Source organism: Sander vitreus, chromosome 17, assembly GCF_031162955.1.
Source record: "Sander vitreus isolate 19-12246 chromosome 17, sanVit1, whole genome shotgun sequence".
NCBI classification, from domain to species: Eukaryota; Metazoa; Chordata; class Actinopteri; order Perciformes; family Percidae; genus Sander; species Sander vitreus.
The window spans coordinates 27,650,900-27,671,505 of NC_135871.1; the positions used below are offsets into that span (position 1 = coordinate 27,650,900).

The 20,606-nt window shown below is 41.4% G+C and overlaps 1 protein-coding gene across 1 annotated transcript in view; it reads right to left on the bottom strand.

The window, feature by feature from the left end:
• Positions 1-399: 399 nt before the first annotated feature.
• nrg3a (neuregulin 3a) overlaps positions 400-20,606 on the bottom strand; it is a 402,653-nt gene continuing 382,446 nt past the window's right edge. Inside the window, exons 7-10 of the mRNA XM_078273801.1 lie at positions 17,104-17,230; positions 9,997-10,112; positions 7,134-7,319; positions 400-1,093 (exon numbers count right to left, since the gene is read on the bottom strand). Coding sequence (XP_078129927.1) covers positions 400-1,093; positions 7,134-7,319; positions 9,997-10,112; positions 17,104-17,230 — 1,123 coding nt within the window. The remainder of the gene's footprint in view (positions 1,094-7,133; positions 7,320-9,996; positions 10,113-17,103; positions 17,231-20,606) is intronic.

Genomic DNA, 20,606 nt, shown 5'->3' on the forward strand with positions numbered 1-20,606 from the left:
ACTTGGTCACTTTTTGAATTCCATATATTTATATCCATATATATTTATATATATATTTATATATTCTTTTTACAATTAAAAACACCATGGAGTTGACAGACTATTTGGTTTCTTTTTGCCTAAGTAGAAGTGTTTCTCTTGTTTTGTAAATAAATGCATGTTAATATTTTTTTCTTCTCTTTTTCCATACTTTCAGTCGGTGTAAAGGCGGGCTCTCAAGAAGTCTTTGCATGTTTGTATCCATACGTATGCATATCATCAGCACATTTTCAGAATTTCCATGACATTAATTTTTTGTTTTTTAAGGTCTGCATTTCCATTCATGTCCCACAGACGCAAGACACCGTAGTCTGTCAAACACTGTCAAACCCGAAAGTGAATGTCCTAAATCGTGTCCTTTCATTGACTGGTTTGGCCCAGGTCTCTGTGTGATAGGCTGGGGCTGAGTAGCTGGGTCTGCGTGGGTCCGTTACAGCTCAGCGCCCCAGCACTTCCTCCGTTAAGGTTCAGGAAGCAAACAGTTTCTCTGGCCTCCACCAGCGCAGCTGTCGATCCGCTGCTGCTGCTGATCCCGCCTTCTTCCTGCTTCCTGTGAGCCAACGCCAACGCCAACGCCCTGAGGTGCTCCTGCGCCTCCTCCAGCAGCAGCTTCACCTCATCCTGCTGCTGACCAATGGCGGGCGAGCAGGAAGAAGAAGACGGCGCGGCGCACGCTGCCTTCTCCCTCCTCGCTTCCTTGCAGGGCACGGCGCCGCAGGCGGCTGACATCGCCGTGTTTGCCGGTGCGACGCTGGTTTGCATACAAGACACCTCGTTGTCGTGGTGACACTGGACGGACGGGATGATTGGGATAGAGCAGGAGCGAAACGGAGGAGGCGGGGAGTGGCTGTGACGGCGTCCAGGCCTGCGCAGGCTGCGGGTGGTGGGATCCGGATTGTTGTGCTCAGACGGGGCGCACGGGACTGAACGCGCTACCTCCACGCGGCCGCTCCAAGGCGATGGCGACAATGTCTCCATGGAAACAGGTGTTTGCATATGTAGGAAGGCATCTTGTCTGGGGTCGTCGCGTTGGTTTGCGACCTGCATTTGGCAACTGGAGAAGATGGGAAACAGGGAATGAAGACAAAAAGAAGAGAAAAGAGGCAAAGGTTATTGAACTGGAGAAAAACGTCCTCACTTCACCTCAAGAAGAAGTCATTGTGTCTTTCAACTAGATTGCCTTTTCAAACTCCCACGCTGAATCCCTGGCTGAATACACAGCGGGACAGCTCTCCGCCCTTTGCCATCTCATGAGCTAACCGATGATAGGGAGAGGGAAGAAAATGGGCCTGACATCTTTCTTTCATCTCTTTATATCTTGAGTCAATGCACACACAAAAACATCCACAAAACCTCAACTCCCTTACATAAGTGAAGAGGTAACACAGAGTTCACTTTTATAGTATTGATTTAATGACTTTAAGTATGTTGAAAATGAGAAGTGTTTTAAAGTTTAAGGCGTTCGGCTTCGGTCAAGGACAGCTGAGGTATAATAATCAGGCGTCACGTGCAGCGATTTCTTTCGGTTTTCTTTTTTAGTAGTTTCAGTTTTAGGTCAAGATTATTTGCTTTGTTTGAAAATGTTTTTTGATTCACTCCTGCTCAGAGATTGTATAGGCTAACTGCACTGATCTTTTCTATGTATTTTTCACATTTTTCATACATGTGCCTGCACCTCTCTCCTTCATTCCCTCACTCAGAACATTTTAGCATTTTTGTGTTTGCTTAACTAGACATCTTGTGCTACCCTACGTGTCTCACAGATGTCTTCCGTATGTGTTCATGTTTTTTGTTTTTTTGGTTGTTTCTCAAATCAAGTTATTAACCTATCCCCATTTGTGCATCCTGCCTATTTAGTCTGTCAATCCCTGTTAGTGTCAGCCTGTTTGTTAGCCGTCCTTATGCTCAACCTCAGTGATATCCTGCTTAGATTTTTCCTGACACAAGAAACCGGTTTAAAGGGAGAAATCAGAGTTTACATGGGTTTACAGGCAGCTGTACAGTAACCAAGACCAGAGGTGAAACCCCCAGTTTTTCCTTACAGTAGGAATATAGCTGAACTTTAGTGTTCAGCACATTCTCACTCCCATCGCGTCAAAAAGCGATGCTTGATCAGGTGCCTTTGGCATTTGTTATTGACACACAAAAAGTCTCCTTTAGTGTGATATTTAGACGCTCTGGGTCGGGATTTAGTCGCGCTTGGTCGGGACACTTGCCGTCACTTTTTGACGCTCTGGGTCGGGACGTACGTTTAACTGACATGCGGCACAAGAAAAGGACAGTTATGTTTAGGAAAAGATTGTGGGTGGGGTTACAAAATGTACGTTTCAGGGACAAGAATTGGACACGAAACACGGTCTCCTGAGTAAAAGTCCTGTGTTGTTTGACCCATCCACCACCCCCAACCAATCTCCTTGCGTGGATTTTCGGTCTTTCGTACTACGCTACGCTACCGTTGTCGCTCTTATAGCGCCGTGGTCGAGCTGCTGCTACGCCCGGTGCGTTCTATACAGACGCTAAAGGGTGATTTTTGTGTTGGTATCTGACGCTGAGAGCCACTGACCAAGCGCCAGGATTTTATGATATATACGTTAATGTATTAATGTAGTTAATGAAAAAAACAAATGTGACGTCTTTGACAGAATACAAACTCTGGTCTCTTGCATGAAGTCGGACAACATACTCATCCACCACCTGGACCTGCACACCCTTTTACTGTCCACCTCACTACATAAAGGTCTCTGTACATAAATCGTGAGGTGCAGAATTGTCCGATATAAAGGTAACGCCTCGGCTACTGGGCTGATGTGTACAGTGCATGGCTTAGAAATTTGGTTTCTCAATCAGAAATCTGGCTCAATAAACAAAGTTGGTCCACTCAAACCTGTTTTAAACACCAGGGGCACGTTCAATCTCAAAATGGTGTGCAACGTTTGCTACGTTTTCCTGGTTGAACGCGCAAACTGTAAATATTAACAGTCTATGGTTGAATGACATGTTTTCTCAGAACGGTGTGGAACGGTGGGAAACGGCGTGCAATGGCTTTGAGATATGTTTTCTCTTGTTTGGTGGCTGTGTCCCAGGTGATACCCAATCAGCAGAGACGTGTCTGTAAACTCGTGGTAATAAAAAGGCAGCGCGCTTGCGCACACAACAGGGTTAAAAAAAAGCGTGTTGCTACATTTTGTCAGGGCTGAACGTGGCCCAGATTTGTTGTTTACGTGATGTTTTACCCTTGTGTTGTCTTCCATTGGACCATGCACCTGTCAATACTTTTTCTGATGTTTTTGTCTCTTTTTTCAATGTTTTTAGCGCTTCTTTTCACAACCATGTATAAACATCAGTAACACCAACTTATTACCACTAGTTTTACACTTATTTTTGGAATTCATGGTCAATAAACCTAATTTATAGGAAAATATACCTTATTCTTGAGTTAAAAAAAGCAGAAATTATGAATTATTTTGAATAATATTAAAGGTCCCATTGCATGAAAAATTCACTTTATGATCTTTTTCAACATTAATATGAGTTCCCCCAGCCTGCCTTTGGTCCCCCAGTGGCTAGAAATGGATGGGCCGATCTGGAATCTCCTCCTTATGAGGTCATAAGGGGAAAGGTTACCTCCCCTTTCTCTGCTTTGCCCGCCCAGAGAATTTGGCCCGCCCATGAGAAAGAGAGAGACATCATGTTTTGAAAACAAGCGAAGCATGTCAGTACTTGTGGTGACTTTGCGGTGTGTTCTCTGCATTTGGGTTAAGCAACAGTACAACAAGTCTCTGTTCTGTATCTGGGTCTTGACCTAACTTCACTGAGCCCAGACTTCATCTCTTTCTTCCTCTTTCTAAGACTGACCATGCCCTTCAGTGCTATCAGTGTCTAAATCCAGCGGCATTCTAGAGCGGAGCCTCATTTTCTTTGTGTAATAATTCATAATCCTCTGCAAAGGCTAGCTTTTCTGCCATGTCAAAATCCAGCTCGGAGTCCCTCTCCCTTGTAATACCTTATCACCCCCACTTAAGCTCTCCATCAAGGCGCGCAAAAATAGTGGTAGGAGGAGAAGGTGCCTTTTCAGACTCAAAGGAAATCACATCGTCCTTTTATCGCCACAGTATTTTTGTGAGACATGAAAACCTCACTAAAAAAAACCACAGTGGAGATTTAGCGGGCCCACAGAGAGGATCCCGCGAGCGATAAGAGAGGATGATGCGAGGGTGCTAATTCCCAAGATAACATTCACAGACAAATCTCTCTTTTGATGTGTTGAAACACAATCAGATTGCAAAAATCTATGAAGCAGAGTTCAAATATAGACCCTGGAGCTACAAGGGAACAGCTAGAGGGGTATTAAAAAAAGATTGTGTGCAAGTGAGGTGAGATAAGTGACTGCTGGACTTTTATCTTTTATAGGAGTTCATTACATGTACAAGTGTTAACAGTCATTTGTATTAATCCATTCCCCCAACGGATCACTTCTTAATATATCTCATCTGTTTGCTGCTAAAGTCAAAGTAAAATCTTGATGTAGCAACTTTGTAACACTGAAAAATGTTCCAGAGAAGCAACACGTGAGCATTTATACATACATGTAGATGTGTACGCCTACACACAGACACACACAGAAGCTGTCTAACTGAAGGCTGTGCATATAATAGATTGCCAGACAAACTTAGATGGGGGGGGGAGAAACCAGCTAAAGAAAAGGTATACTGCAAACAGAAAAATGCATGCAGTCTCTCCGTCAGCCATTTTGGAGACAGCTTTATCTTAAAATAGTAGTAACAACACAGGACATTCTGTCTCCTTGTCAGCCATTTTGGTGAGATAACACAAGGCTTCTCTATCAGGCGTGGAATAGAACGGGCAACCTTTCTTTAAAGCCTTTTCCAACTGTCTTGTGCTATCTCCAACCTTCTCTATCACATCCTTTTACTGCCGCTGTTTCTTCTCTCACTATATTTTTGAATGCTTTCCATCAGTGTCAGAATGGATTCAAACTAGTTGTCTCTGTATTTCTGTCTCTGTCTCTGCATCCCTCCCTCAGTATCTATGCAGTCATGGTAAAATGTCTCCATGGCAACCCAGACTAGCGTACTATGGGAAAGGGAGTCTGTCGTCTGCCCGTCCATCTGCTGTTATGTGACATCGTACATAATGGAGTGAGTGAGTAGGTGAGCGAGGGACTTTTTGAGTGAGTGTGTGTGTGTGAGAGTAAGCGAGTGGGCATGACCTTTCAGCACAACCTTTCTATCTGTACACCCTAAACGACATCTGATTTTCATGCAGCATATGTGCCTGAGTGTGCTTTTATGAAAGGGAGTTTTCATTCTTTGCAGTGGCGCGCACAGATACTTTATGGGCAGGGGCAAAAATAAAAAAAAGGGGTCTAAGCAGTGCAGCATTTTGGGCAGTAAAGGACAGGTGATCAGAAGGCATTTAGGCAAACCAGAGGACACTCAAGTGACATTTTGGCCAACGGGATTGTTTAATTAGACAATTATGTAATAATTGTTACAGGCCTAGTATACACTACTGTACTTGACCTGAAGACATATGGACAACCCGGAAGATATTTGGCCCAACCAAAGTGCACTTAGACTGACCAGAAAAAGGTTGGATTAAACCAAGGACATCTGGGCAGACCCAAGAGACTTGGGACAACCAGAGGACACCTTAGCTAACCAGTGAGCCCTCAGGTTCACCAATGGCCACATGGGCACTTGTGGGGCCTTTGGTCGATCAGAGAGCACTTATTCTGACCCGACCATCACCTAGGGATTGACTTTGGTTGATCAGAGGGGCACTTGAGTGGCACAGGGGCAGATGAGAGGAGCACTTGTGTCGAGGATATGCATACTGGAGCAGCTCAAGTGTCCCTCTATAGTGACATTCGGGGAAAAAAGGAAGCATGAAATATCCTGCTTAGATAAAGATTAAAACAAAAGGGAAACTGTAGTGATCGGAGCCAAAAGGCCACTCTATCCCCCTGTGTGCACACCACTGAATTTACTCTATTCATGTTATTTGTTTGTGCTCACTGTATGTGGGAATGTATTTTTGCCCAGCCACGTCTATCTGCTCTCTCTCTTTCTATTAGTATGCATGTAGGTCATGCAAAGCTTTACCCTGAGCCACGACCGCGGGGGACCTGACTGCCTGAAGTGAGACTTGCCAGTCCAGGTGGCTAAAGCACTGACTCATGACCCACCAGAAATGGGTTAAAGCACAGCGCCTTTCACACTGAATACATTTCTCGCTAATCATTCGCACTGATCATTTGCATTTCCCCCGACTGCCATGCACATGCTGTTTCGCCTGAGAAGTTCAACCCTACTGTGTTACATTAAATGATAGGATTTAATTGGTGTCAATCCATGGCATTAAAAAAAGCTGAGAATCAGAATATAGCACAGGCTTGACAAGATGTCAGAGAGGGGAAGGGAGAGTGAAGAATCTGGCTGTGGTAGTCTCTGTCGTATCCTTAAAACCACAAGCACCAGACAAAGCATTTCCTTTGAACTCATGCCACCGTACTGCAGGCCACAACATAACGTGACCTAGTCTTTGCTCAGCAGATTGGAAAACAAGGGGATGGGAGAGGGGAAACGCAGTCTTTTTTGTGTGACAAAAAAAAAATCAAAGAATTGGCTTTGAAATATCCACTCTTGAAATGAAATCCAAAGCTTTGTCCATGGCAGGCCTGCATTTTTCAGTTAGTGGTTTTTTATTGAAATGACTCAGCACGTGGAGGATACAGCAAAGAAGTAAAGTGGAGAGAAGAGAGAGAGAGAGAGAAGAAAGTGAGGGTAGAACAATAAAATACTCTTTACGCTGTAATTACACCGAAAACAATCTGTCCTTATAGTAAGAGCCTGTAAACACAATAAGCTTTAATGGTCTGCAATACACAGAAATATCTACAGTATCTATATCTATATATATATATATATATATATATATATATATATATATATATCAATGCATTGTATACACACAATCAAAGACCAAATGTGACTGATATGTCTCGCCTGAATCTGAATGATTAGGCTGTCATTCTTCAATTGTAATGTAGGCCTTCAGTACTAACTCCTCACCCTCTTTGTGCTTCAGCCTCCCTCTCAGATGAGTCCACTTCCTGAAGGTGTTGGTAGGCGGGGCCTGAATACTTGGATCCTCCAATTGGATTTAGCCTTCCCCTGGTTATGGGCGGGGTCCTGCGTGGAGCTGACCAATGGGCTGCCCGGGTTCTCTGATCCGGGCTGTGAGACAAGGAAGCACTTCTAAGAAAAGTAAAAAAATAAAAATAAAAAAAAATAAAAAGAGATTCAGGAGTTATTGTTAAACAAAGTATTTGAAAAACCATGCTGTTAGATTTGTAACTATTAGCATTTTAGCTGGCGTAAACAGTAGACCTCTTCTCAACACAGGACCCGAGTCGGGCCGGGTCCAAATCATACTTTGAATTGTGTCGGATGAATCTGTTTTATTGGTCGGTTTCTGGTCTGTTTAAATCTGTGCAATACTTGAGTGGATTTGACAGGGCTAACAAGCAGCCCTGGTCACATTGTTTAATCATGTTTAGCCATTTTTGGATTGATCTCTCTTTTTGTTAAGAATGAATTCATGCACATACGGTTTGGGTCGGTTTTCCATTGGTCTGTTTTGACATTTTTCTGGCTTTGCTTTAGGCCTCCTGCACACTGCCTGCGTGGCGTGTCCGTTTTTATTTCGGCTCCCATGTTAACAGGTTATAGCTTGCACACTGCCTGCGTGACACGCACGTCTCAGGAGCGGCTCGAGCCACGCCGAAAACGCGTGTATGCTAGAAATAGGACCGACGCCTATTTTTCAGGAGACACGCAAGCGTGTTGGAAGCGTTTCCAGGGAAAAATAGAATACGAAAAGATGTTTATGTCATTTTGACACAAATACATTTAATAAATGACATTTTGATGTTTGAAAGTCTCTAGGTTTTATCGATTTTCAAATATTGCACCTGTCAATACAGAACGAAATATTCTGTAGCCTTTTTTGCCGTCAGTACTGTCGACGTTGTCTTTGCTGTAATCAAATCAGTATATATTTATGTTTAACATGAAGTATACTACTGCTTGAGTGCAGGGGAAATGGGAAACATACATGTGTACAGACAAGGCTAGCAACAGCAACGCTGCGTCAGACACGTTTCTGGTGTGCAAAGACAGAAAACGCAACGCAGCCGCCACGCAACTGACATGCAACAGAAACGCCACGCTCACACCACGCAGGCAGTATGCAGGAGGCCTAAGACACTACTTTTTCTCGCAGTTATTATGTTCTTTTTTTTCTTCTATGGTCTTTGTTTGACTGTGATGTTGGAGTAGATGTTTAAATAGGAAACATACTGTACAGGGAACGAAAGGGAGAATTAAAAGTGGACAAAAAATTCTGAAGTATAGTTCCTGAATTCCCATTTTGTCCTCTTTGCTTAGGCTACATACAATCTCTGAAAAGAGGTTGTTTTTTTTTAGCCAGAAAATATGTAAGTACATTTTGACTTGCTTTCCTGAAGTAGCAAATGTCCTCTCCAGGCCTTCATTCATATTTTACTGCTGTTTGAAGGAGAGATTTGCCTCTAAAAATGGGTTTCTTAGCCATAACAACTGGAAGCCCTACTTACAGTCTGGCACTTAATAGTGTTGACAGAGTTTTGTATAAAAGCATTCAAACAAGATGTTTCCGAAACACAGAATTAGCCTTGGCCAGTTTCTTTTTGGCTAGTTCTGACTGTGGTATCCCAACACACTCTGCTATCCTGACAATAGTGCCCAAGTCTCTGCCTAAGCTGACGAGATTGCAAACATTGCTGATCGAACGCCAAGAATGTCATTTGTGGTAAGAGGAACAGACTGCCAGCCAAGGGATCTTGTGATCGACTCAGCTTTTCACTGAGAGCAAGAGATGGAAAGACAAGGAGAAAGAAAAGTCTGAGTGTGGACTTGGTGGTTTGAAGGTTGTCTGATCGTATTACCACTTTGTGTGGGAAAATCTCCTCTCAACGATACTGCCTGGAAATAAAGCTGAACAACTCCCAGCTGCTTCAGTGGAGTTGCTAAGCAGTTAGAGGTAGAAACTCATGGGTGTACCGAGAGGCTCTCAGGTGTGAATGTCAACAGCAGTTGTGACTCAACAGCAATGGAGAGTGAAGTCAAAAAAGCGTTTTATGTGCATTGCACTCATTTCTCCCTGTGTCAATGAAAGTTTTTTTTTATGTTATGTTTTTATGTAAATCACGCTTTCTTTTTACTCTTTACTAAAACACAAAACTTGTGGCAAAGGGTTACAACTATAAAAACAGAATACCAGTGACGTACAAATCGTTTTGCAGGAGCTCCCTTCTGTTTGGCTCAGCTCTGTGAATGTGTTTGTTCATGTGTATTATTACAGAAAATTCCACCTTGGCAAAGATGTGAATTCTAACTCTGTCAGAGGTTGGCACACACACACACACACACACACACACAGACACACACACAATTGTGTGTTGTAGTGTGTGTTGCTGCTGATGAACATGCCAATGCTCTAACACACCACCGAGCAGTGTGAGAAAAAGCTTCCAGGGATTGACAAGGCTATGCTGGCTCGCGAATGAAAAACCCCGCTTCCCATTTCATCTCTGTCCCATCTCCTCTGTGTTCACGACTGTTGTAGATATGCTTATTAACATGTTTATATATTTAATTATAATTACTATCATTCTTCCATAAATCAGCAATTAGCTTTGGATGTACTGTAATGCGGATAATTCAATTTCTCTCTTCACTGCGTCCCTGCTGATTATAGGAAAGCACACCAACGTATCCTATTGTTGGCCTAATTTGCATTATTACTGTTTCCTGCAGTGAACAGAGATGGAAGCTTCGTCTCGGGTGTAACATTACACCTGTGTGTCACTGTGTGTGCAATTAAATGTCATACCTGTGATGCTTGGCTGTGCCTCTGGAGCTGGTGGACGGCGTAGTGGAGATGTTGCAGTGTGCAAAGCTGGACGCACAAACGTTTCCCTGGCGAGACTGGGAGGACCGTTTGCAGTACTGCGAAGACAAACAAGAACTTGTTGTAGTTAACGTGTAACGAGGAATCCTTCGATTATCCTTCGGATATCCTTCGGATAAATTAATACCAATGATGTTAAGGATGTGCTTTTTACATCACGCGATATAAAGTGTTCCCTCTCAGAATTAAACCTCTCTTCCTTCCTAAGCAAGGTATATCAAGATTTCTTAAATCTGTTTCTGCCTTTTACCACATTCCTCACAATGCATTCCTTTAGCTCAATGGTTCCCAACGTTGGGGTGTGAGCCACCAAAAGGTGTCGTGAGATGTTTAAAGGAATATGCTGGAATCATCAAAAAATACTTCTCTAATCATTTCTTCTTTTATGAAATTGTGGGTAGTTATACACAAAATGATTCAAATGAAACAATTTGAGAAGAGACAATGTCTTTGGTAAGCTGCTTGTGATCTAATCTGTGTTGAGGGATCACATGTTAACGTTGCTTTGTTTTAGGGCCAAAAAAGTGAAAGGTGCCGTAGGTAGTCCTGTGAAGATCCGACAACTTCTCAGTCCCTCCCCCCTTTCTGCTAAAGCCCAAAACGGTCTCCTAAGCCCCTCCCCCCACAAGGGAGAATGAATGCGTGTGCATGAGCAGTGATTGACACGCAGTTAGAATGGGTTCATCACAGTGGGAACATTGATCAGCAAATCTATGCAATTAAGTCCTCAGTACTTTGTACAGTGGAATAAAGAAAAAGCTAGATAAAATGGAGAATTTAACCCTTGTGTTGACCCCCATCAACTATGCAACTTTTAGTTTTCTGGGTCAACATTTGAAATAAACACTTTTTCCCAACGTTTTGGTTGTCTTTTTTGACACGTGTTGCTTCTCCCAAGCTCTTTGTCAATTTTCTTTTCTTTTTTTTGTTACATTTTTGTCACTTTTCCCAATGTTTTGGAAGCTTTCCAGACATGTTTTTGGCACTTTTTTCGATTGTTTTGTTGATTCTTTTTCTGCGCTTTGTTTGTCTGAGGACAACAGGAGGGTTAAACATGATGGAGATACAGAGATGGAGAATTACGTATCACAAGAAAAGCCAATATGTTTAAGGAAAGAAAGGCCTTTTCACAATACACACAAGCACCTCACTCCTGCAACAAAACTATCATTTGGCTTGTAATATTAAAGTTATAGAAGTTCACATTCTTCTGTACTCTTAACAAATGGCTATTGGCAAATGGCTAGTCTTGTCTCTTTTGAGCAGAGTGCATACGTCACTATGGCAATATCTGACCAAATTTATCACGTCCTTCATTTAGTTCAGAAATGCATTCTTTCTATAATACTGCTATATATCTTCCTCTTTATTGCTTTCCGCCCCACTTGAATTTCGTTCTCATCTACAATGATCCATCCTTTGTCCCTCTCTCTCTTTGCATTTTTCAAGATAGGATATCTAAACCAGCACCACCATGCTACTATGTAAGTCCCCGGTTCTCCCTTTTAACTCTTTTCATGTTGGTTCTCATTACTGGAGAGACAAATATGCAATGAAAAAACAGGTCTTCTTTTTTGATCTGCACAATCAGTTGGCTGACAAGGCGGACTCCCTCAGTTGCACAGCAGCAAAGATCTGCTGTGAACTAGAAGGAACACAGGACAACACAAGAACAGTGTTTTAGGTTTTAATCTCTAAAAGCCTAACAGATGCAAGGAGAAGGGGTGCTGGTTTGCTTTCTTATCTGCTACACAAACCTGTGAAAATCTGTGGTATGCATCTGGCAGTGACAGTTTTCTCTCTCAGCATTATCTCAGCATCGTCTCGACTTTTGTAACATAAAGTAAGAGGGACCTATTTTTGTGCACAGTGTTTTTTGATGTCTTTCGACAAAATTCTGAGTTTGATGTCTGACTAACAAGGTTGTTACTGACGCAATCCCTTTTCCCTCTGCAGGACACCAGCCTCATTAGTGTAATTGTTTCTGCCTTGCTTTTGTGACCACTCAAATGTTTGAAGGATTTGTTATTTATAAAACCATGACATACATGCTACTAGTCATACTGTATACACATCATCACCTTCACCGAGGCAGGGTAGATGATTAGAAGGCAGGTTCATGAGGAACTCAGAGTGAGTGACTGAGTTGCACTTTTGACCACACAAAATGGGACTGGTTTTACCTCATAAGAAACAAGAGCTGACCGTATGTGTTCAAATAGTGCTCGTTCTGTACTAAGATGGAATCAGTCCGTGTTGGAAGAAGGAAAAAGGGCCTTCAATCTGAAAACAGATCTAGCCTTTAGAAAGACTGTTCAAGGAAAAAATGGAAAATGTGTGCATGTGTCATACAAGAATACTGAGGTCACCAATATAAATGTTATGTTTTCTCGCATAGCTGCAGGCAAAGAAAATCTGCTCTCTATCTCCATAAACACACGCAGATACAACGGCGAAAAATAAAAGAGTAATCATTGCTTTGACAGTGACTTCATGCCAAGTCCGGACATTTATGGTGCAAAGGAAGCACGTGTTATAGATGTATTTGTGTGTTTGTGTATTGTAATGGATGTTTTAATCTCTGAGATAGGGACTAGCATGTACTTTATGCCTCTGAGGTTTTTTTTTGCACTGACAGGGAAGCAGGAGATGGTTTTTATGATTTGTGGAGAGATGCCATCAATAATACCTTTACAGCACACACACACACACACACACACACACACACACACACACACACACACACACACACACACACACACACACACACACACACACACACACGGTCTTAGATCTAAGCTTATCAGAGGAAACTCTGAATTGTCTTGTTCATGATAAAGACAGAGCACTTTCAATCATGTGGCAATGACAGACAGACTCTGTGGAGCACCTGTGGAACTCATGATAGGGTGGTAAAACCTGATTGATAGAGAAAGATTGGCTCACTCAGAGCTGCTCTTCACTCCACTGCTTAATCAAATACTTCCAACAAAGGCCCCTGCGGTGCTAATCAGAAGAGCTCATTTCCTACAACAGGCCACTGCTGGATAGTTCTGCTGCCTTTCTAATGACCTACCCGATTATATGGGATGTTGATCTACATGCACATGTGCTTGAACGCAACAAAATAAATCAAAATCCCCGTTAAAGTTAGATAAGAAGAAGTTAAATACGGATTTAATTGTGGTGAAGACATGCGACATAAAATGTAACAAAGAGTGAAAGAAATTCAGCGGTGACATCCCGCTGTGTATGACACTGTGCATGCTCCTAAGACACCACTAACCCCTTGCTTGTTGCTCTGTGTTCGGGAATTTGGGTAATTGATTGCCTGCAGACAGAAATCAATGTGAGTCTGGGTGCGTAGGCAAAATAAACACATGCAATTCATTTGCATGGAAGTTCCCCAAAGGCTCTGGTAGAAATTACAAAAAATAAAACAAGATTCAAAAGCAACATTTATACACTGAAGATCAGCCTGGTTTTCCCCTCAACGTTACATTCTGAGTCAGTAAACAACAAACAGTAATTCACGAGCCAGTGCTAATAGAGCAATTTGCAAAATAAGAGGCAAAAGACTACTTTTAAATAGTTTCTATTATGTTTCGGTATAATGTGATTTTATTGTGTTTGATTCAATTGTTTATTATTGTAAATTATAGTCTACTGTTTTTTTTTCTATGCATCTTTCCATCATTAATATGCAAAATAACAGAATAATAATTATCATACATATTATTCTTATCATACACATGCAATATTAAAACCGTTCACACCAGGATTTTAAACAAAACTGATTAATTTTATATTATTTGTTCAGAATGTTAGCTGGCCAAATTCACATCCATTATAAAGTCTCTAAAAGAAGCACTAACTACTAAAAACCTAAACTGTGATTTCTCAGAAAGTACCAAAAAGATATCACACAGCTGAAGTGAAGTGATAAAGTCCAGTGACCCATTTAAAGTTTGAATGGAGCTCTATAGCTGAAAGAAGGAGTTTAAAGGGCAGTAGTTTTGAACATTCCTCCCTCTGACGTCCATTATAAGAAAAGTTTAAAAAAAAAAAAGATTAGGAAAAATGTGAAAGATATTGCAGTGAAAAGTAACAGCTATAATGTCCTAAAAGGGCTAAACATTTGAAGATTTGAATAGAGTTTCAAGTTGAAAGTCTGCACATGCAGTTGAGTTTCTACAACGAAAAACAGAGGTAGAATAATAATGATTAAGAAGAACATGATGTGATTGGTCTTAATCCATAAAATAGACCTGCCAGGTTGATAAATATACATTAATCAATTTGCATGTGTGCACATTAGTTTAATGGTTTGTATGTGCATAATAAATCTCTCATTTATTCCCAATTACTTTGACATTTAGGTTGAAACTGAAACGTAATATGATGCACTTCTAATGGCTGAACAACACAAGATCTAAATTCATGAAAAAGGTAGAATTGCTGCAATTCCCTTGATGTTCATGTACACTTGGGAAGCCAGTTGGTCCTTGGCAGAGCACTCAGCTTGAGCGTAATATGTGGTGGCACACCTGACACACCGACTTCACAAACTCCAGATTTTACAGATTACTTTCAAGCTTTGGTTAGCTCTGTCTCCAAGCTATATTTTATATGAACCCTTTGTGAACTGAAACTCTAGCTCCTCAGGCAAGAATGCCCTTGTGTTTCAAAGTCTATAAGCTTGAGATTAAAGTCGACAGGCCCTCTGTGTGCAGTCCTCCTCCATTCAGACACGTTTACTTATTTGACCTGTTGATACAAGTTAGGCTTCTAATCATTTTCTACAGCATATTGTTGCCTTATGCCTGCACTCCATAAGCATATGTTGACCAGCCTCTCGGTGAAATAAGATCAACATGTGCATCAGAAAGCTGGATCATGATGCTTGTAGAAAAGGTATAACTATATGATGTAACAATATTGAATTGGCAATCTAAAAAATATGTTCCCATACAACTAAAATGCATTCATTACATTTCAAGGGAAACATATTTTTTCCCGGATGTCCTTGTACCAGCGACAGACGCACGATGTTAAATGGTCACAGTTTTAAAGCTATAGTGAGTAGTTTCTGTCTCCCCCATGAGGAATTCTAAGTAATGACAACAACACTGTAGGCTCATCCACATGACACAAGCCTAATGTGATCGCACACCACCTTCATCCCTCCTCCATGCAGTTGCTAGTAGCCAAGGAGGACACGGAGGATAAAAAAAACACCATGATGGACTCTTCAGAAGAGGTAGTTATCTTTACTCAAAGCTTCTGCGCACAAAAGTCGCCAGACGACACCAATTTCTAAACATAGCCATACTGAGAAATACAGAGAGTTTTGTGGATAGTCTTAATTAGTCATTTGGCAATGGTTTGAATGTAACGGCCGTTCATTAGTATAAAAAAGTTACGCACTAAAGCTTCAAATACATGGTTAACGTTGTTGAAATACAAGTTACTTTTGTTAAGTAAGCTAAGTACGTTTTGTAAGTTAAAATAAGTCAATGTTAACTTTTGGTTTCACACAGGACAGAGGTCTCCCGGGTGAAAGTCCTGTTTGTTTGACCTATCCGTCCATTGTGACCTCCTCTCTACGCAGACTGTGATTATTAATGTAATTTGTGATGTGCCAGAAACAAACCTTAATTTGAGCGATTGAGATGGAAAATGCAGTTTAGTTGTATGGAAACGTAATTTTAAGGAGACAGGGCTGAATTGCCGTCCAGTTTAGCACAGCATAATTTCATGTCAAACTACTGCTTTAAGGTCTGGATAAGTGGAAGCACCAAAACTTCTGGATAAGGTCTGGATGAGATAAGAGATTGCCTTCATAAGGAACTAGTGTTGACTGTTGATAGCAGATGGAAAGGGAGGCATGGTCCTCTGTGTCATCTTGACCTCCTCCGTCTGACTTTCCACCAAACTTTAAGAATGCCACATGTATTTTGTTTTAAGCTGTTTTGTCAAATGACCAATGCAGATGTTTTGCTTCAGAAGACAATCTAGTTGCTTTTATGTTGATTGGGCCTGATAAGGCAAAATCAGGCAAAATAGGCCGAGGTCTGACTTGTCAGCTGTATCGTGAACTGCCAGTGTTAATTATAATTATCTCTACTTTATGCAAAATATGTCTCACATACAGGATACAACTGTCTGTGCTTCTCCCACGCAGAGATTTTTCCACCTTGTGTATGTTAATGTATTCATGATGGATTGAGAGCCCTGATGTAAACAGTACATGTGCTTTGCCTCATTGTAAATTTAAATCATGCCCTTGGAGGAAGCATACCATTTTATCTAATAAAGCTTCATGTCAAACCTGTGTAGATTACATAGGTAACTTATATAACAAACATGTAAAAAAGGTTAAAGCTAATTCATGCCCAATGGTGCACAAATGCATACATACACTCCCCCAAGGCAATGGAAGTTGTGCATTTGACTGACATTCAAATGAATGTAATTTTTTCCATGCCAGCTACTCAGAAACGCACATCTGGGAGACATGCTATGACAAAGAGCGCTGAGAAGATGATGAATGACATCGCTGGCCAGCACCGTGCTCCCAAACCACTGAACAATTGCTCACTCAAAAACCTGTGAGGCTGATGCAAGTGGCCAGGTGGTGACGGGAACACAAGCTGATTCATAAGCATCTAAGAACTGCACGGGGAGATGAACTCAATGGTAGATGGTAATACTCTGAGGTGTAATATGTACTGTATATGTCTGATTTGTGATTATCTCTTCAGGGCCACTGCTACCAGACATCACATTTTGACTGTTTGCAGTCTTTCTGATTCTTAACCATAAGAGGTTCAAGTTAATATAAGCCAAGTTATGCTGTCTTCTAGACATCAGTTCATACATCCAGTCTTTAAAGAAACTGATTCGGAGCACCCTGACTTACACACATTAATATGTTTTCCAGGTGTATGTACATGTAGAGTATGGGTTTCCTTATAGAAGGCAGCGACACAAAGTCAAGATGGAAAAAAGGAAAACTGCAGTAGTCACCTCAAGCATTTGCAGGTTCGTGTTTGGGGCCCTCATCTTGGCATCCAGGGCATTGAGGGAATTAGCAGTGTAGTTTTTCAAAGTGCGACTCTCCTTAAGGTGTGCCTGGAACTTCTCTCTGCGCCTCCTAAAGAGAAAGAATAAAAAAAGATGATGCAGAAGTGGAATGTATTTCAGGAGAGCTTTGACCACTGTCAGCTATATTACTGAGTCTTGTGTAGGTCTGCAGGCTTTCATCCCAACCAATCTGTATATCATGTTATTGATTATTTAATCATCAAATGGTGTTGGGGTAACACTGGCTTTGAGTTGCAAAACTGTACAAAAGTATAAGGATTAAAAAAAGCATTCACTGGTCCAAATACACCAAATCCAAATAGCATCCTCACTCAGGCCAGTTGGCTCCAATAGTGATTCCAATAGTTTCCAGAAACTTCAAACACTTAGTTACAGTTGAAAGCAAGCCTAAAGGATACATTACAGAATAGAATATTTACTTTAATTTTCTACATTAACACACAACTAAGTTCAAAGACTAAATGCCTGGGCCTTTATCCTTCTTTACTTTTCTAAATATCTAAATATCATGTATCATTCTTATAAAGGACTCTGTGGAGCAGCTGCTATTTTCACGCATCCACCATCATATTTTATAAAAATGAGTCAGATGCTATGGAGTATTGCATTCTACCAGTCTCATGCCATTGAGGATACAAAAAGGGGAATACAGTGAGCTCTTGAACAAAGGAGCTTTCCATCTATACTACTCCTTTTTCTCCTTAAGCAGTAAAATACTTTGAAAAAAAACAAAACGTTTATATGATGCATCTCCATTGACAATTTAATAAATTCTGTTTTGAGTCTGGACTCTTCATTCCTCAGATGTGTTTTTATTAAAGTGGTTGAGAATGCTTTGTAATACGTAGTGCAAAGACACTAAAGGATTGAAGTCATTGACTGGAAAACTAATGAGCTTGGCCCTAATCTTACAGTACACAGCAGCAGACCTGAATCATGACGAGATACATGTTGTACTCTGAGGGTTGTAATCGGATTTCTTTCATTCGTCTGAAAGAGACTCTTCTGGTTTGTGTTTCTTACCAGTTTACACCACATGCTCTTGATTATTAGACCAGTTACGCAAGCTTGTGCAATTACACTGACTGCACTAAACCCTTTTATCACCACTTTGTTGTGCTGAGGCGGAGGTATGCTCATTATCAGATACAGCCGGTGAAGCCGTTACAGTTCCGGTCTCGGAGATTCTCTGCTGAGTGACAGCGATGTAATGCAGAGTTTACACAACAACCTCATGGTAAGCTCCTCTTTCTCTCCACCTTCATGTCACTTTAATTAGATTTTCTCAGAAGAAGGCTGTGCCATTTGGTACACATATTTTTGGGACAGTGTTCACTTAATATAAAAAGTCCATTATCTCTTCAAAAGCCTTTGCACAATATGTTTGTTTATTTGATGCTTCAGCATGAAAAAAGTTATGCCTGCTCTTTATGATAGAAGCATATGCTTTTGCTGCACAAAAATAACATCAGACTTGAATGATGTCAATAAAGCCTCCAACATCCCCAACTTTTTCTAACCAACCTGATCTCCTGTATCTACAGCTAATTACCACGTTGTATTTGGCAGACTGCTCAATCTCACGTAACATCTCCTTTGTTACCCTGTTTAATTAAAGTTAATTATGCTACACATCACACGGTCTTTAAATTATACATGTTGGGGATTATGTGCCTTTATTAGATAGTGCCAGTAAAACGACAGGGAATGAGGGGGAGAGATCCAACAAAGGTCCTCAACCACACAATACAGGGATGTTTGAGTTGCCATCTTAACTCCCTTAAACTACACAGCAGAGATTGGAACTCGAGTTTGCAACTTGGACTTGAGTTGCACGTCGCACACACGGTAGTCTCACATTGCCACACCTACTGTACCTCCACAGGTCTGGCTAGTCCACACAGCATTCCGGTATGGGAGAAAAACGTGCTCTGGTTTATTGGCATTTCTTTAAACCAATCACAATCGTCTTGGGCGGCGCTAAGCGCTGGACGGAGCGATGGTGCCTCTGCAAAATAGCCTCGGGAAGGAACTTGTTTTGGTGGAACATGTGTACGTTCAAAAGTTGTTGCTGTCTGGACTTACTCTGCAGAGATATGAGGAGCAGTTAACCATAATCCTCATAAATCCACTTAAGTTTAAAATTCCAATACAAAGAGAGCGGAAGGTAACGGACATCTGGCCAAACATGAGGGAGATCCGGGAGAATTTCCGCGGCACCGGAGCAGTCCCGGAAGTGGAACGTAATGGATATATACTACACACACAGTGACTTGAGACCTGTCCTCAAAATACCTCGAGATTTCAGACTTGTGAACAATCTTTATTATATATATTTTTTTTATTTTTGTGTTGCTAACGTTATAGCTGGAGTGTGAAACGTTTGTCTCCCCACTCTGGCAGTGAGAGTAATTACACGAACACTGTCAACGTGCTTAAGAAAAATCCTAGGGATTCATGATAACACAGTGCCTTTGTGCTCATCCCCCTTCCTGTCTGTCAAGGTATTGGGTAATACAGGTAGACTGACATACCGTGTAACCAATCAGAGAGCCAGAATAAACAGCTTCGCTGTGTAGAACTGAAAGTGAGTGAGCAAGGTTGGCTGACGGCACCATGTGTACTGCTCATCTAACTTTATTGTGGAGTCAATAAACTACTCATTCTGAGTACATCCTTCTGATGCTAAGCCAGGACTTTACTGCAGCCGTCAGTCTGGTCTTCAGAAAGTGAAACACTCAAACAGTTGGATCGAGGTGAAGTGACAGACTTGGACAATCAAGAAAATTTCACCTTTTTGGCCCTAAACCTCTTTGGTTGCCTTGTCTGCATGGGTAAGATCATTGTCTTGCTGCTGTGTCCTAAAATTGGGGGACTATGTATAAAAACAGATATGAGTCAACACCCTAAAACACACTTAAAGCTACATTGTGTCAGAATTTCTCCCATCTAGCGGTGAAATTGTATATGACAACCAACTGAATATTACTTTCTAGCCCCTCCCATTCCGAGCACGTTTTAACTCCTACGGTGGCCAAATCCCAAATTAGCTCTTAGTATCTCCTTAGTTTACACGCAGCTGTTCTAGCCACTCCAATATTAACTTCGGTCTTGTTGCGTTGCCTGTCGCGTTGTCGTTTTAATTCTCATTTTAGCTTCCCTGGCGAGTAATCTCCCCCTTGCATTCGTCACGGTGCCACTAGTAAGAGGGCGAAATGCAGAGGTATGTCCCTCTTTGGCTAATGTATTTTAAAGATGGAGGCGCTACATCACAAAAATTACACAATGTAGGTTTAAAGAAAGCTTAAAGCCAGCACTTTGACGTCATTGTGAAGGTGTCGGAGGAGAGACACAAAGGAGAAAATATGTCACTCTCTAAATTCATTCACACTGCACGTCGTCCTTTGGAGAGCAATGACGACAGC